General features: G+C 43.9%; 1 protein-coding gene across 9 annotated transcripts in view; it reads right to left on the bottom strand.

The window, feature by feature from the left end:
• Positions 1-4,112: 4,112 nt before the first annotated feature.
• The window catches only part of SPATS2L (spermatogenesis associated serine rich 2 like), a 178,489-nt gene continuing 165,584 nt past the window's right edge, over positions 4,113-17,017 (bottom strand). For 5 of the 9 annotated variants that reach the window (XM_017876379.1, XM_017876393.1, XM_017876396.1 and 2 more), the window contains 4 exons: positions 15,202-15,311; positions 12,585-12,687; positions 9,584-9,804; positions 4,446-5,008 (listed from right to left, as the gene is read on the bottom strand). In XM_017876379.1, the coding sequence (XP_017731868.1) occupies positions 4,613-5,008; positions 9,584-9,804; positions 12,585-12,687; positions 15,202-15,311 (830 nt within the window). In that variant the 3' untranslated portion in view covers positions 4,446-4,612. Of the gene's footprint in view, positions 5,009-9,583; positions 9,805-12,584; positions 12,688-15,201; positions 15,312-17,017 lie in introns of all 9 variants that reach the window. The other 4 variants (XM_017876388.1, XM_017876423.1, XM_017876370.1 and 1 more) reach the window with 2 other exon arrangements.

A 17,017-nucleotide genomic window follows, 5' to 3' on the forward strand; every position in this document is an offset into this window, starting at 1 on the left:
AAGTCTACATAATTTCTCAGACAAATTTGCTTTAGAATATACTCATTATTTCGTAAAATTTGTTTGTGGCAATTCTTCCTATGAAACTGGAATTTAGTGGCAGCCCCAGAAGCTCCTCTGAGCTGTGGGAAAAAAGAGTTCTCAGACAAAGGGGCTTCTGATAATTAATCATTAATGTGTAAGAACCTTGAGTGATGAGAGCAGCATTGTGTATTTCTCAGATAGAAAGACGAGATTCAGACCAGAGAGCCTTTGCCTGCGGGGCTGCTATAATGAGATTAAACACTGGGCTCCGCCGGTGGAGCAGCCTCCCAGGACTGGGGACCTGGTTCTTTGAAACTAAGAATAAACAGAAAACTTTGTTAGAATGTATTAAAGAAGCAAAAAGATTTTTTAAATCCTCAAAATGGATTGTAAAGAATAGTATTTAAATTATGCTTCAAATTCTTAGCTAAGTAACAAGAGAATCACTGGTACTTCGCAACTCTTCATAATTTTCTCACAAAATCAGAGCCACTGAGATGGCTCAGTACTTTCAAGGAAATGCTGGAACAATGTATTAGGTGAATTGCTTGTTTTCCTTTTTTTTTTTTTTTTTTTTTTTTTTTTTTTTGGTCTTTTGCTATTTTATAGTTTGCTTAAGAAACTTAAGAACAAGTGACTGGGGTCGGGGCGCGGTGGCTCACGCCTGTAATCCCAGCACTTTGGGAGGCCGAGGCAGGTGGATCACGAGGTCAGGAGATCGAGACCATCCTGGCTAACACGGTGAAACCCCGTCTCTACTAAAATACAAAAAATTAGCCGGGCGAGGTGGCGGGCGCCTGTAGTCCCAGCTACTTGGGAGGCTGAGGCAGGACAATGGCGTGAATCAGGGAGGTGGAGCTTGTGGTTAGCTGAGATCGCGCCACTGCACTCCAGCCTGGGGGACAGAGCCAGACTCCGTCTCAAAAAACAAGTACGGCAAAAAAGAGTGCCGTTACATAGGTCATTGGATGCTATCACTGCAACGTCTGTTGAGAAATAAACATTTTACCATCTGTAGACACATGAGGGCGCCTTAAGCAGGCAGCATGGGATGCAGCCTGCAAAGGGAGGGAGAGAGGGAGAAAGCTTTGTCAAAGGTAGCCTGAAATTCAGGCATCTCCCTATCTGGTTGTGGACCTGTGCCTGCGAGGGGGTGGGGAGCACCGAACTGGTCTAGGAAAAGAACTGCGCAGACCCTTGATCCCCACTTCCTATGGTGAAATCAAGTTTAAGGTTCAAATCAAGGCTTTCAGAGAGTCAGAATTTCCAAATGTTACTTTGGCAAAAAACTGCTTTTAATCTGGTAACGTTTCCCATTAACCTCATTTGATGTCCTTCCCTAAGAATGTTTAATTAGAATCTCTTTTTCTGAAGCCAGCAGAATTGGACTGCTTGTGAACTGAGCTTTAAATTGGACATGTTGTGTTTCTAGTCCTCCATTGAGGGTGAATTTTGCAGCAATTTGCGTTTAACTTTTTGTGTCTTGCTGCATTAAGCACTTCTAGACAGAGCTGGAGTATGCAGAGATTCTCAAAAGAAATGTAAATTTGGAATGTAATTGGGAACCCAACAGGGAAGTGTGGATTTCACAGATGAAGTCTTGGTGGAAGATCTATGTGCTACAATGTGAGTTTGAAGTTATTCGATCTTCATGAGTATTAAACTATTTTAACCTCTACTAAGCAAATGTTTAAGAGAGAAGAATCTATTCTTTTGACTACTGTGCATTAAGTAGAGAGATTAGAATTTAAAACACTTTAAATGAATGGCAGAAAAGGACTCAGTTCTCTAGGATCACACCAATAGTTCCACCAGACAGATGAAGATATGTAATATAGTGTTTAAGTGGCCTGACACTGGCACTAAAATATTGAAATTACTGTTTCAAAAATGCAAATTAATAAATGCTCACATGCCCAGGGTCTATGAGAAAGGCAAAAACCAGCCAGGCGAGGTGGCTTATACCTGTAATTCTAACACTTTGGGAGGCCAAGGCAGGAAGATCACTGGAGCTCAGGAGTTCAAGACCAGCCTGGGCACCATAGTGAGACCTCATTTCTACTAAAAATTAAAAAAAATTACCTGGGACGTTGTGGTGCACACCTGTAGTTCCAGCTACTTGGGAGGCTGAGGATGGCTTGAGCCCAGGAGTTCAAGGCTGTAGTGAGCCATGATCACGCACTCCAGCCTACGTGATAGAGCAAGACCCTGTCTCAAAATAAAAGGCAAAATGTTGGAAAAAATGTAATCAGGTCTGAGCACTTGTTAGCATTCTTTTGTTTCTTTTCAGTGACATGGGAGTATCTGCTCTGTGCTCAGGAATGTGTTTGGGCTTTCTTAACCCTGAGGGAGTGATTCAAGGTCAAGAGTGGTTGGGTTCGACTCTGACAAAGGCAGGTGCACTCTTGACCTGGCAAATTCATTTTTTTCCCTGTTTGAAGAATTACTTGACTCATCTTTAAAGTGGTCACACTTACACTGATATTTTTCAGTGCAAGCAAAATCTTGTTACATAAAAACCTGTGTAAAATCCTTCTGTCTTGTAATATATAAATTCAGGGCCTCAGATGGGGTAAACAGGGCCTACAGTGCTGAACATTTATCTTTCTTATTTGAACGAACAACTCTTCCTTCCTTCCTGGAATGTGACTTAACATTTAGAATTCCTATTAAATCTCTGGGTACACCCAGAGACCTCAGAAAGCTCTCTACAGAGAGAGCAAACATCCTCCTGTACTTGGCAAAAGAAGAAACAGATGCTTGCGTGGCTTGCAGGCTCAGCTGCTCAGGGCTGCTCTGTGGAAGAGAACCATTGAACCTGGGTTGCCAGAAAAAATGTTAATATTGAGCTGAGAATAAGCATTTGCACTTGTGATTAGCCAACAAATCTGTAGGACATATGTGAGTGCAATGGAAGCAGCACCCAAACTGGACTGCCCTGCAGTCAAAGTTAGGGGAACTGGGGCTATTTGGGGTTTGGACCACCAGGTATCCATTTTCCCTTTCTGAGAAGTATCCCTTCTCCATCTAGCTCAGGAACTCTGGGAAGATGGCCACACCTGGCTCCAGGGGTGGGCTCTGATTAGTCTATGCAAATTAGTTCATCCCATTCACTTCTCTCCACTCTTTCATGATTGGTTTAAGGGACAGGCCTACCAGCAATGGTATGCAAGACCTTTGCTGGAATTTCTGAGAAAGACACTTGCTCCATGTAGAAGCTACTAGGATAACTTCTCTCCTCTGGACAGTGTGGAGAATAGACTTGAGTCTTAAGAGTATGGTGGCCCTTTGCCACCATTCTGAATGCAATGTCAACCCAAGGAGGAAACGAGAGCTAAGATAATCAGGAGATGGGAGCTGGCCGGGTGCGGTGGCTCATGCCTATAATCTCAGCAGTTTGGGAGGCCAAAGGGGGTGGATCACCTGAGGTCAGGGGTTCGAGACCAGCTTGGACAACATGGTGAAACCCTGTCTCTACTAATAATATAAAAATTAGCTGGGCGTGGTGACGCACGCCTGTAATCCCAGCTACTCAGAAGGCCGCGGCAGGAGAATGGCTTGAACACAGGAGGTGGAAGTTGCAGTGAGCCGAGATCTTGCCATTGCACTCCACCTGGGTGACAGAGCAAGACTGTCTCAAAAAAAAAAAAAAAAAAAAAAAAAAAAAAAAAAAAAAAAAAAAAAGAAAAAGAAAAAAAAAAAAAAGAGATGAGAGCTGAAACCCTGATCAAATTGGACCAACTGGACTTTTCACTCACTGAACCAATAAATTCTTATTGTTTAAGCTAGGCTCAGCTGAGGTTTGTGGTACTTGCAACCAATGTTTCCAACTGCCCAACTGCCCACATGGTGAGTCTAAGACAATCAGGGTGCATATCCATCTATTTGTGTGTAATCTAATTGAAAGGGTATATATATATATATATATATTTTTTTTTTTTCCTGAAAAAGTACTTGTCTCAAGAGAAACAGTATTTATTATACAGAGCTTTGCGCCACAACCTCTAGTCTCTAAAGTTTTTTTTTGAAAGCACTAAACAGTACATTCAATAACTAGGTGGGTATCAATAAAAGAAACTAGCCAGGTGTCAAATGCAGCATATTTTAATTTGTTTCAAATAAAGCAATATATGTATATATATTTTTTTCAGAAAAACACCAGATGTTAAATTCTACAAAAGCGCATGTGTCCTCAGCAGATCATGTTTGTCTGATTATTAAGAATTCTTTTTTGTAACATTAACTTTCTAAAGACAATCAATGGACTGACATCACTGCTACAACATAGGTTGCTAACTGAGCCTCTGATCTTCAGTCACATCTTGATTTTCCTAACAATGAGTAAATACTGCCTGGCTAAAATGCTGCAAAGTCTTGATGAGAGAAAGCATCAACAGATCAAGCAAAGCCATGAAAGTTATGAAGCAAGCTAGAGCTGATTATTAGAATTAGTAAAAATGATTAAGAGAGGATGACACAACCATACAGGATTTGTATATTCTGATTGACTCTCTTTTGGCAGCGAATTGGGTCAGCACCTCGGGCAGGGAACCAAAACTGAGTGAAAACTGCTCTTTTTCCTCCTAGCTCAGGCCACCAACGTCACAGCCGGGACTGAGAGAACTGCTGCATCTGTGGAAACTTCTATTCTTGTGGGGCAGAGATTGCACTGTGAAACCCTACCGACACTACCCCGGAAGGGCCTGGCCTCCGCGGTGTCTGCAGCATGCTGCCTTCGCCGGGGCTTTTCAGAATGGGCCGGGGCCTCGGGGGTCTTCACCCCCAAGGAGGCCTCTTGATTTTTGGCACCGCCTTTGTTTTTGGGCCGGAAGCCGTTGTGCGGCTGTCTTCTGTGTTCGTGGCGGTTGTTGCCCTTTCCCAGTGGATCGGCTTCATTCCCACTGCCCTGCGACTTGGCAGGCCCATTTAGCCTGTTGTTATGATACTGTGGATTAAATCTCCGTCTTTGGTTAGAAGATCCGTTCTACCAAAAAAGAAAAGAGATAAGTATGAGATGCCAGCAAGCCACAGATGACACCAGTAGACATCAGGGAAACCAAATCTCTAGCCACAGGTAAGTGTTTTTTTTTTTTTTTTTTTAAATACACCAGAAGAATCAGAAAACATGAAGATGAGGTCAAGCCGATAAAATTATTAATCTTAAAAGAACAGTGGACTGTTTTGTAAATGGAACTGCAAGAAAATGATGTTGAAAGAGAGGTTACAGAAGCCTAAGACAGACAATTCAAAAACTGGGTCAAATAAAATTCATAAAGATGCTTAAACTATAGTAGAATAAAATAGAAGCCAGGGGAAGAGTAATGATGATCCTGTACTATGGAGATTTCTGAGACATTCTGTAGAGACTGAGAGGGACAGGAGGCACAGAAATTGTAGACAGAAAAAGGGTGGGGTCCCTCGCCAAGCCCCACTCTCAAGCCCAAAGTGAGAACTTTATATTCCTGTTTTCCTGCTCAAATGTTGCCTTTTCCAAAACCACCCCTGGCCCACCCCACCCCACATCCTGTACCCATAAAAATCCCAGGCTCCACTGGCACAGAGCAGAGAAGAGGAGAAGAGGAGAAGCAGCTGCACGTCGGAGACTGCAGTCTGAGTCGGAGAGAAGCAGCTTGACTTTAGCAGGACTGCTTGATGGCAAGACTTTGGAGAAGAGTCCAGCCGAAGACGGCTGGACTTCAGGGCAACAATACGTTCTCACTCCATCCCCATTTTCCAGCTCTCCCTCCTGCTGAAAGCCACTTTCATTGGCAATAAAATCCCCCGTGTTTACAATTTGTTCATATGACCTGATTTTTCATGGATGCTGGACAAGAGCTCAGGATACAGAAAAGTGTCACACTGACCCTCTGCCTTTATGAAAAAGTAGAAGGTTTATTGAGCTGTTAAACACTTAAGCCATCCTTGAACTGAAAAGCTAAAGGAGCATTGCAACACATGCCCTCTGGGGTTCGAGGGGTCACGGGTACCACCCTAGGCACTGCTGTGGGACTGCATGGAGTTTTGATCCTGCCAGCGTGCAAAAGTGCTTGCTCTAGCTCCTGCACCTGCTCACTTGCATGCTCTCCCTCCCTCAAGGGGTTGAGAGCTTCAGGCTAAGTAAGTGAGGCATCCCTGTTGCGAGGCCTGCGAAGGGGTCAAGGAAAATTTCCTGTTGAAAACCATGCATAGGAATTCTAATTACGCAAGTGAAGAAAAAATAAAATTCTGTAACTTTTCTTCTCTAAAGTAGCTTTTCTAATTTATTTCAAAACAAATATCTTCATAGTTCAGAAACATTATCTTGGACAAATACGGGGTGAAGTGCATCTGGCAGGTCTTGGTGGCATGCAGAAATAAGGTGTATTTTCACAGAGGTCATTCGTTGTTTTTCTAAACTTTCTGCAGTTATAAGCAAATAAATTTTGAAGCCTCTATTAAAAAATCATTCCTTCAACAAATCAGTGGCCAGGAACGTAAATGGATGAGTAGTAAGGATGGAATGGATTAAGCTCCTGTGCAAGGGAAAGATTTCTGAACTCCTCGAGGTCAGTAATAGCCAACGCTCATTGAGTGCTTACCAGGCACTGAATGGGGTTCCTTACCACGCACTACCTCATTTAACATCAGAATCACCCTCTAAGATAGTTGCTATTATGTGCTTCATTTTATAGATGAGGATAAGGAGTTTCAGGGACTTGCCCAAGGTCTATCTATAGTTGGGAAATGGTGGAGCTGTTCCCACTTTATATACTGTCTCCTGACAAGACTCTTAAGTTGTAACATAAATATAAACCTTTTTTGAAAATCAAACCTCTTACAAAAACATGAAATTTGATGAGTTACAAATATATAAGGTTCTTGATTTGTGCAGTGACTGGATGGTATAGGTTTACGGCAGACCAACCCCCAATAATTCAGAGCCTAGAGCCAAGAGTACAAATGTAGGTCCATACATCTGTTAAAGGAAAATAAATCCTGGGGCCCCCAAATCACTAAGCTAAAGGGAAACGTCAAGCTGGGAACTGCTTAGGGCCAACCTGGCTCCCATTCTATTCAAAGTCACCCCTCTGCTCACTGAGATAAATGCATATCTGATTGTCTCATTTGGAGTGGCTAATCAGAAACTCAAAAGAATGCAACCATCTGTCTTTCATCTACCTAAGACCTGGAAGCCCCCTCCTCACTTCCAGTTGTCCGCCTTTGCCTCCAGTAGTCCCACCTTTCTGGACTGAACCGATGTTCACCTTACACAAATGGATTGATGTCTCCTGCCTCCCTAAAATGTACAAAACCAAGCCATGCCCCACCACCTTGGGCACATGTCATCAGGACCTCCTGAGGCTGTGTCATGGGTGCATGTCCTCAACCTTGGCAAAATAAACTTTCTAAGTTACCTGAGACCTGTTTCAGATTTTCGGGGTTCACACACCATACGTATGAATACTCTTTTCCTACCTCTGGCTCCATCCCACATTGTAAGGGGGCCTTGCACACACGAATGTAGACATTCTAGACTGCACACCTAAGCATCGCCTCCACTCCCACCCTTCGGGCAGATGGGTGTGAAAACTGGCTGTGTCGTTTGTCTTCAAGATGATGTATACAGGAAAGTGGTCCAGGCAGATCCTGTGAGCAGGCTTGGGCCCACGTGGGAAGAGAAACCCAGGATCTTGAGTACTGACTGGCAGCATGCTTCAGAACAAAGAGTGTAATTTCCAGTGGCCCTGTTTCCTTGCTCTCTCTGACTCCTTATTCTGTAGAGAGGGCCACGGCTGCAGGAGGGTCAAGAAGGTTACTTGAAAACACAGCGCCCAGTCCATAGGCCCTTCTTGCCTGGGTCTACAGTGTTCTCACTTAGATATTTGAGTATATTTCAACTTACATGAGCCACTACCTAAAATGCTAAACCAGAGAATTGAAAAAGTATTTACATAGATAGTACTTAATCTAGCCTCCTTTGTTTTAAAGAAATTATGAAAAGGGAAACAGACTAAATTTTAGACTTAATTATTAGCATTGTCTTTAATAATGAACAGAGAGGCCAGGCATGGTGGCTCATGCCTGTAATCTTAGCATTTTGGGAGGCTGAAGCAGCCAGATTGCTTGAGCCCAGGAGTTTGAGAGCAACATGGCAAAACCCCACCTCTACAAAAATTATACAAAAAAAATTAGTCAGGCGTGGTGGCACACACCTGTAGTCCCAGCTATCCTGCAGGCTGAGCCTAGTGGACTGTTTGAGCCCAGGAGGTTGAGGCTGCAGTGGGCCGAGACTGTGCCAAAAAAAAAAAAAAAAAGAACAAAAGCTGAAGATATATTTAGACTACAAGTAAAAACAGATGTGATTATTATCTTTAACTAATGAGATTATAACATGCTCCTTGTCAAAGTGCTATCTTACAGCTCATGAGGACTTCAGGGCCTGAGAAACACCTGTCAATGTCATTAATAAGAATTCTCAAAGGCCAAGACAACAAAACTCAACAAGATACCTGTTAGAAAACCAGCATTTTAAAAGACTTACAAAAAAAAAAAAGACTTCTTCTTGGAGATAAAATGTATCTTTATAGCATAGCATGTCCAACTTCTATATCATCAGATCCATTTCTTTTTTTTTTTTTTTTTGAGATGGAGTCTCACTCTGTTGCCCAGGCTGGAGTGCAGTGGTGTGATCTTGGCTCACCGCAACCTCCGCCTCCCAGGTTTAAGTGATTCTCCTGCCTCAGCCTCCTTAGTAACTGGGATTACAGGCGTGCGCCACCATGCCTGGCTAAATTTTGTGTTTTTAGTAGAGACAGGGTTTCACCATGTTGGCCAGGCTGGTCTCAAACTCCTGACCTCAAGTGATCTGTCCATCTCGGCCTCCCAAAGTGCTGGGATTACAGGAGTGAGCCATTGCACCCGGCAGATCCCAATTTTTTGTGAATTCTCTAAGGATAAGGGGGAAATCACCTCCAAAAGATATAGTGGAGAAGCAGAAGGAGAGAAGGAAGATTGTTCTTTGGACACTTGTGTTTTAGACGTCATAGTAGATAAGGATAAAGAATGCCATTTTGAAATGTATTCTCCTTACTGAAATCCCAAGAAAAGACTGCACTAACTTTAGCCTCTTATTGATCAGCTAAACAAAAGTGGGGATTAAAAGATCTTAAAAAACAAATGCCAGGTTTCCTCTCATTAATGGTATCAGTGGCCAGGTTCCGAATCTTGTTCCTGAGTCTCTGTGGGTCCCTTCCACATGTGGGCTGGTTTTGGGGCCCCAGGGATGGTGGCAGTCCTAGTCATGAGAAGAGCCGTGTCACCTGGGTGGACTCTGCTCATGTGGTCAAGAGTGTAAGCAGGCCACTTCCTCCACATGGGAAAGCACCTGGGAGGCACAGCCGAGAGCAACCAGGGGAGTTCCCAAGAGGCCAGCTGCGCGGTGCTGCTGGGTGGTGAGTGGGTGAGGGCAGGTGGCGGGAGCCTGAGTGTGACCCCAGGAGGCCCAGAATCTAGTAGCTGCTGTTTCATTCCTCTGGAAACAGGTTCCCCGCCCTGGCACCCTGCACCAGTGTCTGCTTACCTGCTTGTTGGCCGGCATGGCCTGGTGAGAGGGGTCGGTGGTGCTGGGGAGACTGCTCACCATTTTTGGGTTTGCTGCTTTGCCTTCAGAGGGCTTATTGTGAGTGGATGATTTTCGGGAAAAGTTACTCTGTTTCCCGGAGGTTGCTGCGTGTGCATTCAGCAGAGGCAGCAGGGAGCTGCAGGGAGTTCTTGAGGAATAGTTGTTCTTTGGATGTGTAACTGCAATAAGAAAGTGCTCAGTGTTATGAGCTGCACCTCCAACACTGCTGCCTCAGTAACCCATTACGAAGCGCTAGAAGATGAAGAAACTGGCCAGGAGCTCCACAGAAACATTAAGAAAGTTTTCTTTTGAAAGATGTTATTTGAAAGGGCACCTTGGTGCTTAAGAGAACAACCAAATTTCTCTTGTGGGAATCACTGAACTGTGATTACAGCATAATCATCCAAGTTGGGAGACATTTGTAGGAAATAAGACACATCTGAGCAACTTAAATATTATTCTTTAGGTCAAGAACCACCAAGGGAAAAGAGATAATGAAACCTCAAGGTTCCTTCTCTGGCCCTGTCTGCAAATGCACTCTGCCTCGTAGATCCCCCATTACCGAACCCATTCTCACCTCCCTGATCAGTTCCCTGGAACAATTGGTACTGCAGACACAGAAAGATTGGGAGCTATGTGGACACTCTGGCCTGTCAGATCCATGATGTTCTGAGAGCTTGGGAATGGGGTGATGTTGGATGTCAGGAATTCTGTTACTCTGGGTCAGGCATATCCCCCAAACACAGGGCCGGGCCTGCCAGCCCCTAAGGCATCTTGTATATTTCATTAGTGCTCCATTATCCCACCTTTAATCAGCCCTGTTTTCTGCAGCCTCACTGCAGATATGTACTGCTTCCAAGGTTCCAGGCAAGGCAGGCTAATTAGGCAGACACCCATCAGAGCTCAGGGCTCAGGGCTCAGGCAGGTCTGCTCAGCGTTTATTATGACCATTTCTGCTGGTTTTGAAAGTGGTGGTTTCTGCTGGGATGATTTCTACATGATTACACTGAATCAGAACTGGAGGGAATCAATTCAAGGATAAAGCCACCACTTCCCTCTCACAGTTCACCAGAATCTGACTGCCAGCTAGACCTTTCTTTGATTCTTAAAACTGTCACCAATTTTTGAAAGCAATTTTGTTTGCTCCCTTTGTTGGATCAGATTTAATCCCAGAGTTCTGCTAGAGGATTAGGCGGGATCAGTAGCGGTCATAATACAAGAGAAATGGAAAGGTCAGGGATGCATCTCCAGTCCCTTCAGTGTATTGGGAAGGTGTGACAGCAAGCTGGGGCTGTCCAAATGTGACCAGGGGATTTCTGTGGCTCCTGTGCTCACCAGATTCAGTTTCAGGGGGTCATTATTGTCTGCAGATCAGGGACTGCTATTTCCGGTTCAGTACCTGTGGGTTCTCAGTGTGCTCGCAACAAAGCTGAGAAGGAAGGGCCTTTGGATGATTATGGTGTCTTTCAGAATGGACACCTGGAATTTGGTAAGGGACCATTTCTCCCACTAGATGGCACTTGAAATGCTCAGGAGGAAAAGAGGTGAAGGGGCACCTCTCCATCACCCCTGAGATCGGTGACAGGGCGTCACTCAGCATCACTGTCTTGCTCATTGAGGGCTGAAGTGGAAAGGAGGGTGGGGCAAAAGCTGGGGATGGAGAATGGCAAATAGGTAGATTCTTTCATAAGGAAGAGTACGGGGGGGGGGAATAATTTTTAAAAATGCAGTCAGAAAATCAAATAATTGGCAAGGATGTGTGGACAAGGATGCTCGCAGCAGTGTTAATTAATTAATTAATTAATTTTTTAAGATGCAGTCTTGCTCTGTTGCCCAGGTTGGAGTGCAGTGGTATGATCTCCACTCGCTGCAATCTCTGCCTCCTGGGGTCCTGGCTCAAGCAATTCTCCTGCCTCAGCCTCCCTAGTAGCTGGGTTTACAGGTGCCTGCCACCACGCCCAGCTAATGTTTGTATTTTTAGTAGAGACGGGGGTTTTACCACGTTGGCCAGGCTGGCCTCGAACTCCTGGCCTCAGGTGATCAGCAGTGTTATTTTAATGGTGAAAAACTGGAAGCAATCTAAATGCAGCAACCAGAAGACTGGTGACATCAATTATACTTAGATAAATGACTGGTTAAATATATTGATATGAAAAAATGTCTACCATAGATTGTGAAGTGATAAAAGCAAATTGTATTACTATATATGTATGCAGTGTAGTATAGTATAGTTAATTATATCATAATAGGCAGTGCAGCCAAATCTTAATTTTTCAGCTGACTGCGAGGCTGTGGGTTTCTGCATCATTCACTAGTCCTCTCCTCCTTGTGGCCATCCTTAAAGCCGCTTCAGTGCTCATTCCCACCTCCCCTTGTGGGTGGGCTGGTGTGGGGGAAAAATATAGCAGCCAATTTTGTTGCACATTAGCTGCTCTAATTAAGGCTTAATAGGGAACAAGACTAAAGCTAATGGCTGAGTGAAGTCTTTCATTATCTGTAGCCTCACTCAGCACAGAGAACCAAGGGCCGAGGCTCAGGGCACTGCTGAGGGGCCCGTGCAACAGCTGGGCCCTGCACAACAATAACCGATTGTTCCCTGACATGTTAGGGAGACTCACGCTCTGCCTAACGAGTTTCTGTGGAACTAGGGCTGTCTGAAATCAGAGAAGCAGTTTAACTGGAAGTGCTTCATAAAAGTTTGCAAAAGGTATAAACTAGTTGACCTGTTCTGTTCCACTTAATAAATCCTGGGGAGTTACTGATGGGCAGTGGCATTTGAAGACTCTAAGTTCAAATCTCGACATTTCTGGTGACTTGTGTCATGAGCTTAGATCATTAAATCTCTTTAGACCTCACGTTAGTACCCTGGGGGGACTGCACACCTGACATTTCCAATAGTGACTCCAGATAGCACCAAGGTTACTCACAGAGAATTATTTAGCAAGTATGCAAAACTCACTTTCTCCGCAGAGCATGATTTGGGCCTTCAGCTGTTCGATGTCACAGGAGAACCGGGCAGCTTTCCCGAGCTCTTCATCATATTTACGCTCGCTGACAAAGTGCTGGAGGAAAGAGATGGAAAGCAGGAGCCCCATGATTACAGAAATGACCGAGGCACCCTGTGGATGCGTTCACTCTGCTCTTCCGGTGTCCACGGCAGTGCTGACCTGGTGGGGATCTTTCCAGCCCTGTTGCTGGGAGGCTCCATGCTCAGTCTTAGTCCTGACCTGGCTAGGGAATGATCATCATCCTGCCTGGGGAATATGTGAGGGGCCTGTGTTTCTCATTTGGGCCTACATGGAATGTGTGTCTGACTCATCTATTTAAGCTTTTAGCACCCCTCGCCCTCCTAGTAATTTTCTGAATTGCGTTCTGGCAGGGTCTTCTGAGTTTGGCCAAGTGCCTGCTAAGGTATTAACCATCAAGAGAAAACATGTCCTCCTTCCTAGACCCCCATCCCTATTTTAATAGGGAACTGGGAAGTCCACAAAGCCTTTAGTGTCTGGAAGATATTATTTTAAATGGCAGAATTTCAAGTGGTGTGAAAAGAAGTGAGAAAGATTATTTTTCAATTCATTTAAAATTAAGATCTATGTGTAGAAGACAACGGTGAGAAATACAGAAATAACTGACTCAGTCTCTTCCTGAGTTTACCAGGGAGTTTAGCAATGGCAAGGAAAACAGATACCATTAACTACAGTACAAGGTGGAATGTGGTTGGTGCTTTAGGAATATAAAAGAGGAAGAAATTACTTCCTACTGAGGTCTATGGGGAAAGAGTTATGTAAGAGGGAACACTGAAAAAATCATTGAACACTTAGCAGGCACTGGCCAAATTCTTACCAGATAATCTCGTTTCATCTGATCACAGTATTATGAAGTCAGTACTATTATTACCTCTGTTGTACAGATGGGGGAATTGAGGTTCTAAGAATCTAAGAGAACACATAACTTATCCCAGGTCACAGAAATGGAAAATTTTGCAGCTGGACTGCTTCACTCCAAAGCCTGTGCTACTAACCATTTTATGATGGGTGGGATTTTGATAGGCAGAAATGAAACTCGGAAGATGAGTTGATTTCAATAGACCAGGAAGCTGGCAATTTTATATTTCTTACTTGATGTTCTAACAAGCTGGGATTTTTGTAGAGAGAGATGGAAGTCAGAATATATACTGAAGTCCAGTTGTGAATTTCTTTCTGAGGGTAAGGAGATAACTGCTTTGGGAGTTTAAGTCTGGTCTTAGTGGACTACAAGGCTGGAGGGAGACAGTGTAGGCAGAGAGACTAGTGACGAGGCCACTGCAATTGGCTGGGTGAGAGGCCACACAGGCCAGAACAGAGAAGGTGGAAAGGCCACTGACACCCTCAGCACTCTTGGGTGAGGTCCTCTTCCCCATGGGGCCCGCTTTCATGCCCAACCAGGAGGGAAAGAGTTGAAAAGTCACCTGCCACTGTCTATCATCGCCAAGCCAGTTTTATGCCCCAGTTTGCAATTTTACTTTCAAAGCTAGCAGCAGCTGTGTCTTGCAACCACTCTAGTTTCCTGGAAGTGGGTATGAAGCTGGAAGGCATGTATGTGTGTGTGTGTGTGTGTGTGTGTGTGTGTGTGTGTGTGTGTGTAGTATACTGGGTGAAAAAGAGGATAAGGGGAATTTTAAAATTTCTTCCTATTTTGTTGTAAACACTTACACTTGCCCTCCTGGTAACCATTTCCCCTTCTGGTAACTGTACCCTGATGCAGTTTCAAAGATCCATAGTCTGTGGGTCTGGCGATCAAGATGTCACACCCTCTCTTGGCCAAATGATGGACGTGACCCAAGTAGAGGCCAATCAGAGCCTCTCTCTTAGGGATCCGAGCCAAGTGGGGTGGTACAGGGCCGATGGTCCCATGACAGCATGTCTAGTGATTATTTATTTTACCAGAACCACCCCAGTTCCTACCTAATTGTTGACCTGAGCTTTCAGATAGTGGTCTGCTTTGGTGAGCTATACTCACATCCTTTCAAATTCTACTTGTCCTTGAGGTTAGCCAGGGTCAGTTTCTGTTGCTTGTCAATGAAGGAATCTAATAAATACGTATTTATGGATAGTATTCTTAATACAAATGCAACTAAACTAGAAAAGAATATTAGGAAAGAAATCTCCACAGTCCGCATGCTTTCTAATCTTCACCGTTACACTACGTTCAGGCTTCGCGTGTGTGTATACATCTGTGGATGTGTTTATATGCATACCTATAAATCATAATGTGTGAAAATAATATCCCCCATCCCAGCTATAATTCATGGTCAAGTTACTTTATTTGGGTCAGTCTCTACTGACTGACAAAATAGCTTGTACCTCTCCTTTGGATTTACACATTTCTTCAAAGCACACTACACTTAAACACAGTGATTATGTGGGTCGTCCCCCTTCTGTGTTCTCTATTTCCACCCTGTGGAAAAGAGCTGGGTGTAGATGTTAGATCCTCAGAGAGCAGAACTCTGTGGATGCAAAACAAACATAATGGGGATCAGCTCTCTGGCTCAGGGTTCAGGCTGTGATATTTTAGAACTGTGATATTTTAGAACTGACCTTAATTTCTGCCCTGAGTTCAGCCAGCTGCATCTCTGCCATCTGACTGGCGAGGTCAGTGAGTCTCTTTAGTTCTTCTGCTTTCTTCTGACGAGCAGTCAGGATTTCCACTGCCAAATAAGGAGGAGTCATACATTAGGGCCAGAGATTGAAACATATTAAACAACCTAATTTCTTGGAATCAGTTCTCGCTCCACAGACTGATTGCTTTGTTGGACCATGACTGTGTTTTCTGAGTTGGTCACGGAGGCGGGTTCACCCTCTGTGCCTATTACCAACAACCCAGTTCCTCCTCTCCTCCTCCACCAATCCCCAAGCCAAATACAGTCCCTTCTGATTCACTGTACATTCCCACTCTACATTTTCTCCACTGGTGTATGACCTCACTTACGGAATTTAGACTTTTGAAGTTTGTTACTCTGAACAACGATCTCTGAAAAACAACACTTATTAAAATCCTTTCCGAGTGATACTGCAAAGACAGGAAGTTCACTAAGCAGAAATCATTCTATATGTGCTGCACTATTAAACTTTAACAGCAGCAGCCCTCTTGAACTTTAACACATACTCACTTAGGGTGACTAGTTATGTTATTGAAATCTGACATAAAACTCTAACTTTATTAGTTTTTTTGTGAGCCAAAAATGTCTCTGCTTTTGATACTCTGCAGATATGTTTCCATTCAGGAAAGAAACAGAAGTTCTACCCCAGAGGGTCTTAGGTCTTTCTATAAGTGTCCCCAATGGAAAAATTTTGAGAGTGAGTTAGGCCAGCTAGAACTAGATTCATGTGAATTTTTTAGCATCTGCACACATAGAGAAGACACTGGGGAGTACTCTGGCTCCAACATTTTCCCACATCTTCAGATGAACTAAAGGTTCAAATAGATGTAGTAGCCTATCAGTTAGTTTGTGTCTGTGTGTGTATACCCGTGTTTCCCAAAAGATTATGGTGCTCAGAAGCAATCAATACAAACACACAGGATGAGATTTAAATATGAAGTTGGATCTTTCGATAGATAGACTTGTGGCTCTCTAATTTGACTCATATGAATTGCCTTCATTTCTTTGGGACAAGCATTTTGAGTTATAAGAAAAAACGTGTTCATCTAAGATGACATGCATGTCGGAATCACATTCTATGCTTGGCTGAACAAGGATCAACTGCTTTATTAGACCAGATTCACAGCACACATGCAGGGCCAAACAATAAGATTTCTGATTTTAACAGTTCTTATTATACAAAATGTCAAAAAGTAGTCACCGCAAAAGCCCAAAAAGAAGTACAGAATCCATCAAGAGTTAAGATTCCCTGCAAATCAGAAACCATTCTTTAGACAGACTGAAAGGCATTTCTTTTTTTTTTTTTTTTGAGATGGAGTCTCGCTCTGTTGTCTAGGCTGGAGTGCAGTGGCATGGTCTCAGTTCACTGCAAGCTCTGCCTCCCAGGTTCATGCCATTCTCTTGCCTCAGCCTCCCGAGTAGCTGTGACTACAGGGGCCCGCCACCATGCCTGGCTAATTTTTTGTATTTTTAGTAGAGATGGGGTTTCGCCGTGTTAGCCAGGATGGTCTCGATCTCCTGACCTCATGATCTGCCTGCCTTGGCCTCCCAAAGTGCTGGGATTACAGGCGTGAGCCACTGTGCCCGGCCCCAAGAGATTATCTTTTTATGCTGATATCAATATTGAGATGTTAATAATTAGTCTATAACTCATACAGCTTTATCATCTGCCAAACTATGCTAATCATGCTTTGATTATTTAACTGGGGCTCCTCCTGGCCCCCATTTACAATACCATGTGGCTGGGCAGACAG

The sequence above is a fragment of the Rhinopithecus bieti genome, unplaced genomic scaffold (genome assembly GCF_001698545.2).
Source record: "Rhinopithecus bieti isolate Rb0 unplaced genomic scaffold, ASM169854v2 scaffold_980, whole genome shotgun sequence".
In the NCBI taxonomy this organism is placed as follows: Eukaryota; Metazoa; Chordata; class Mammalia; order Primates; family Cercopithecidae; genus Rhinopithecus; species Rhinopithecus bieti.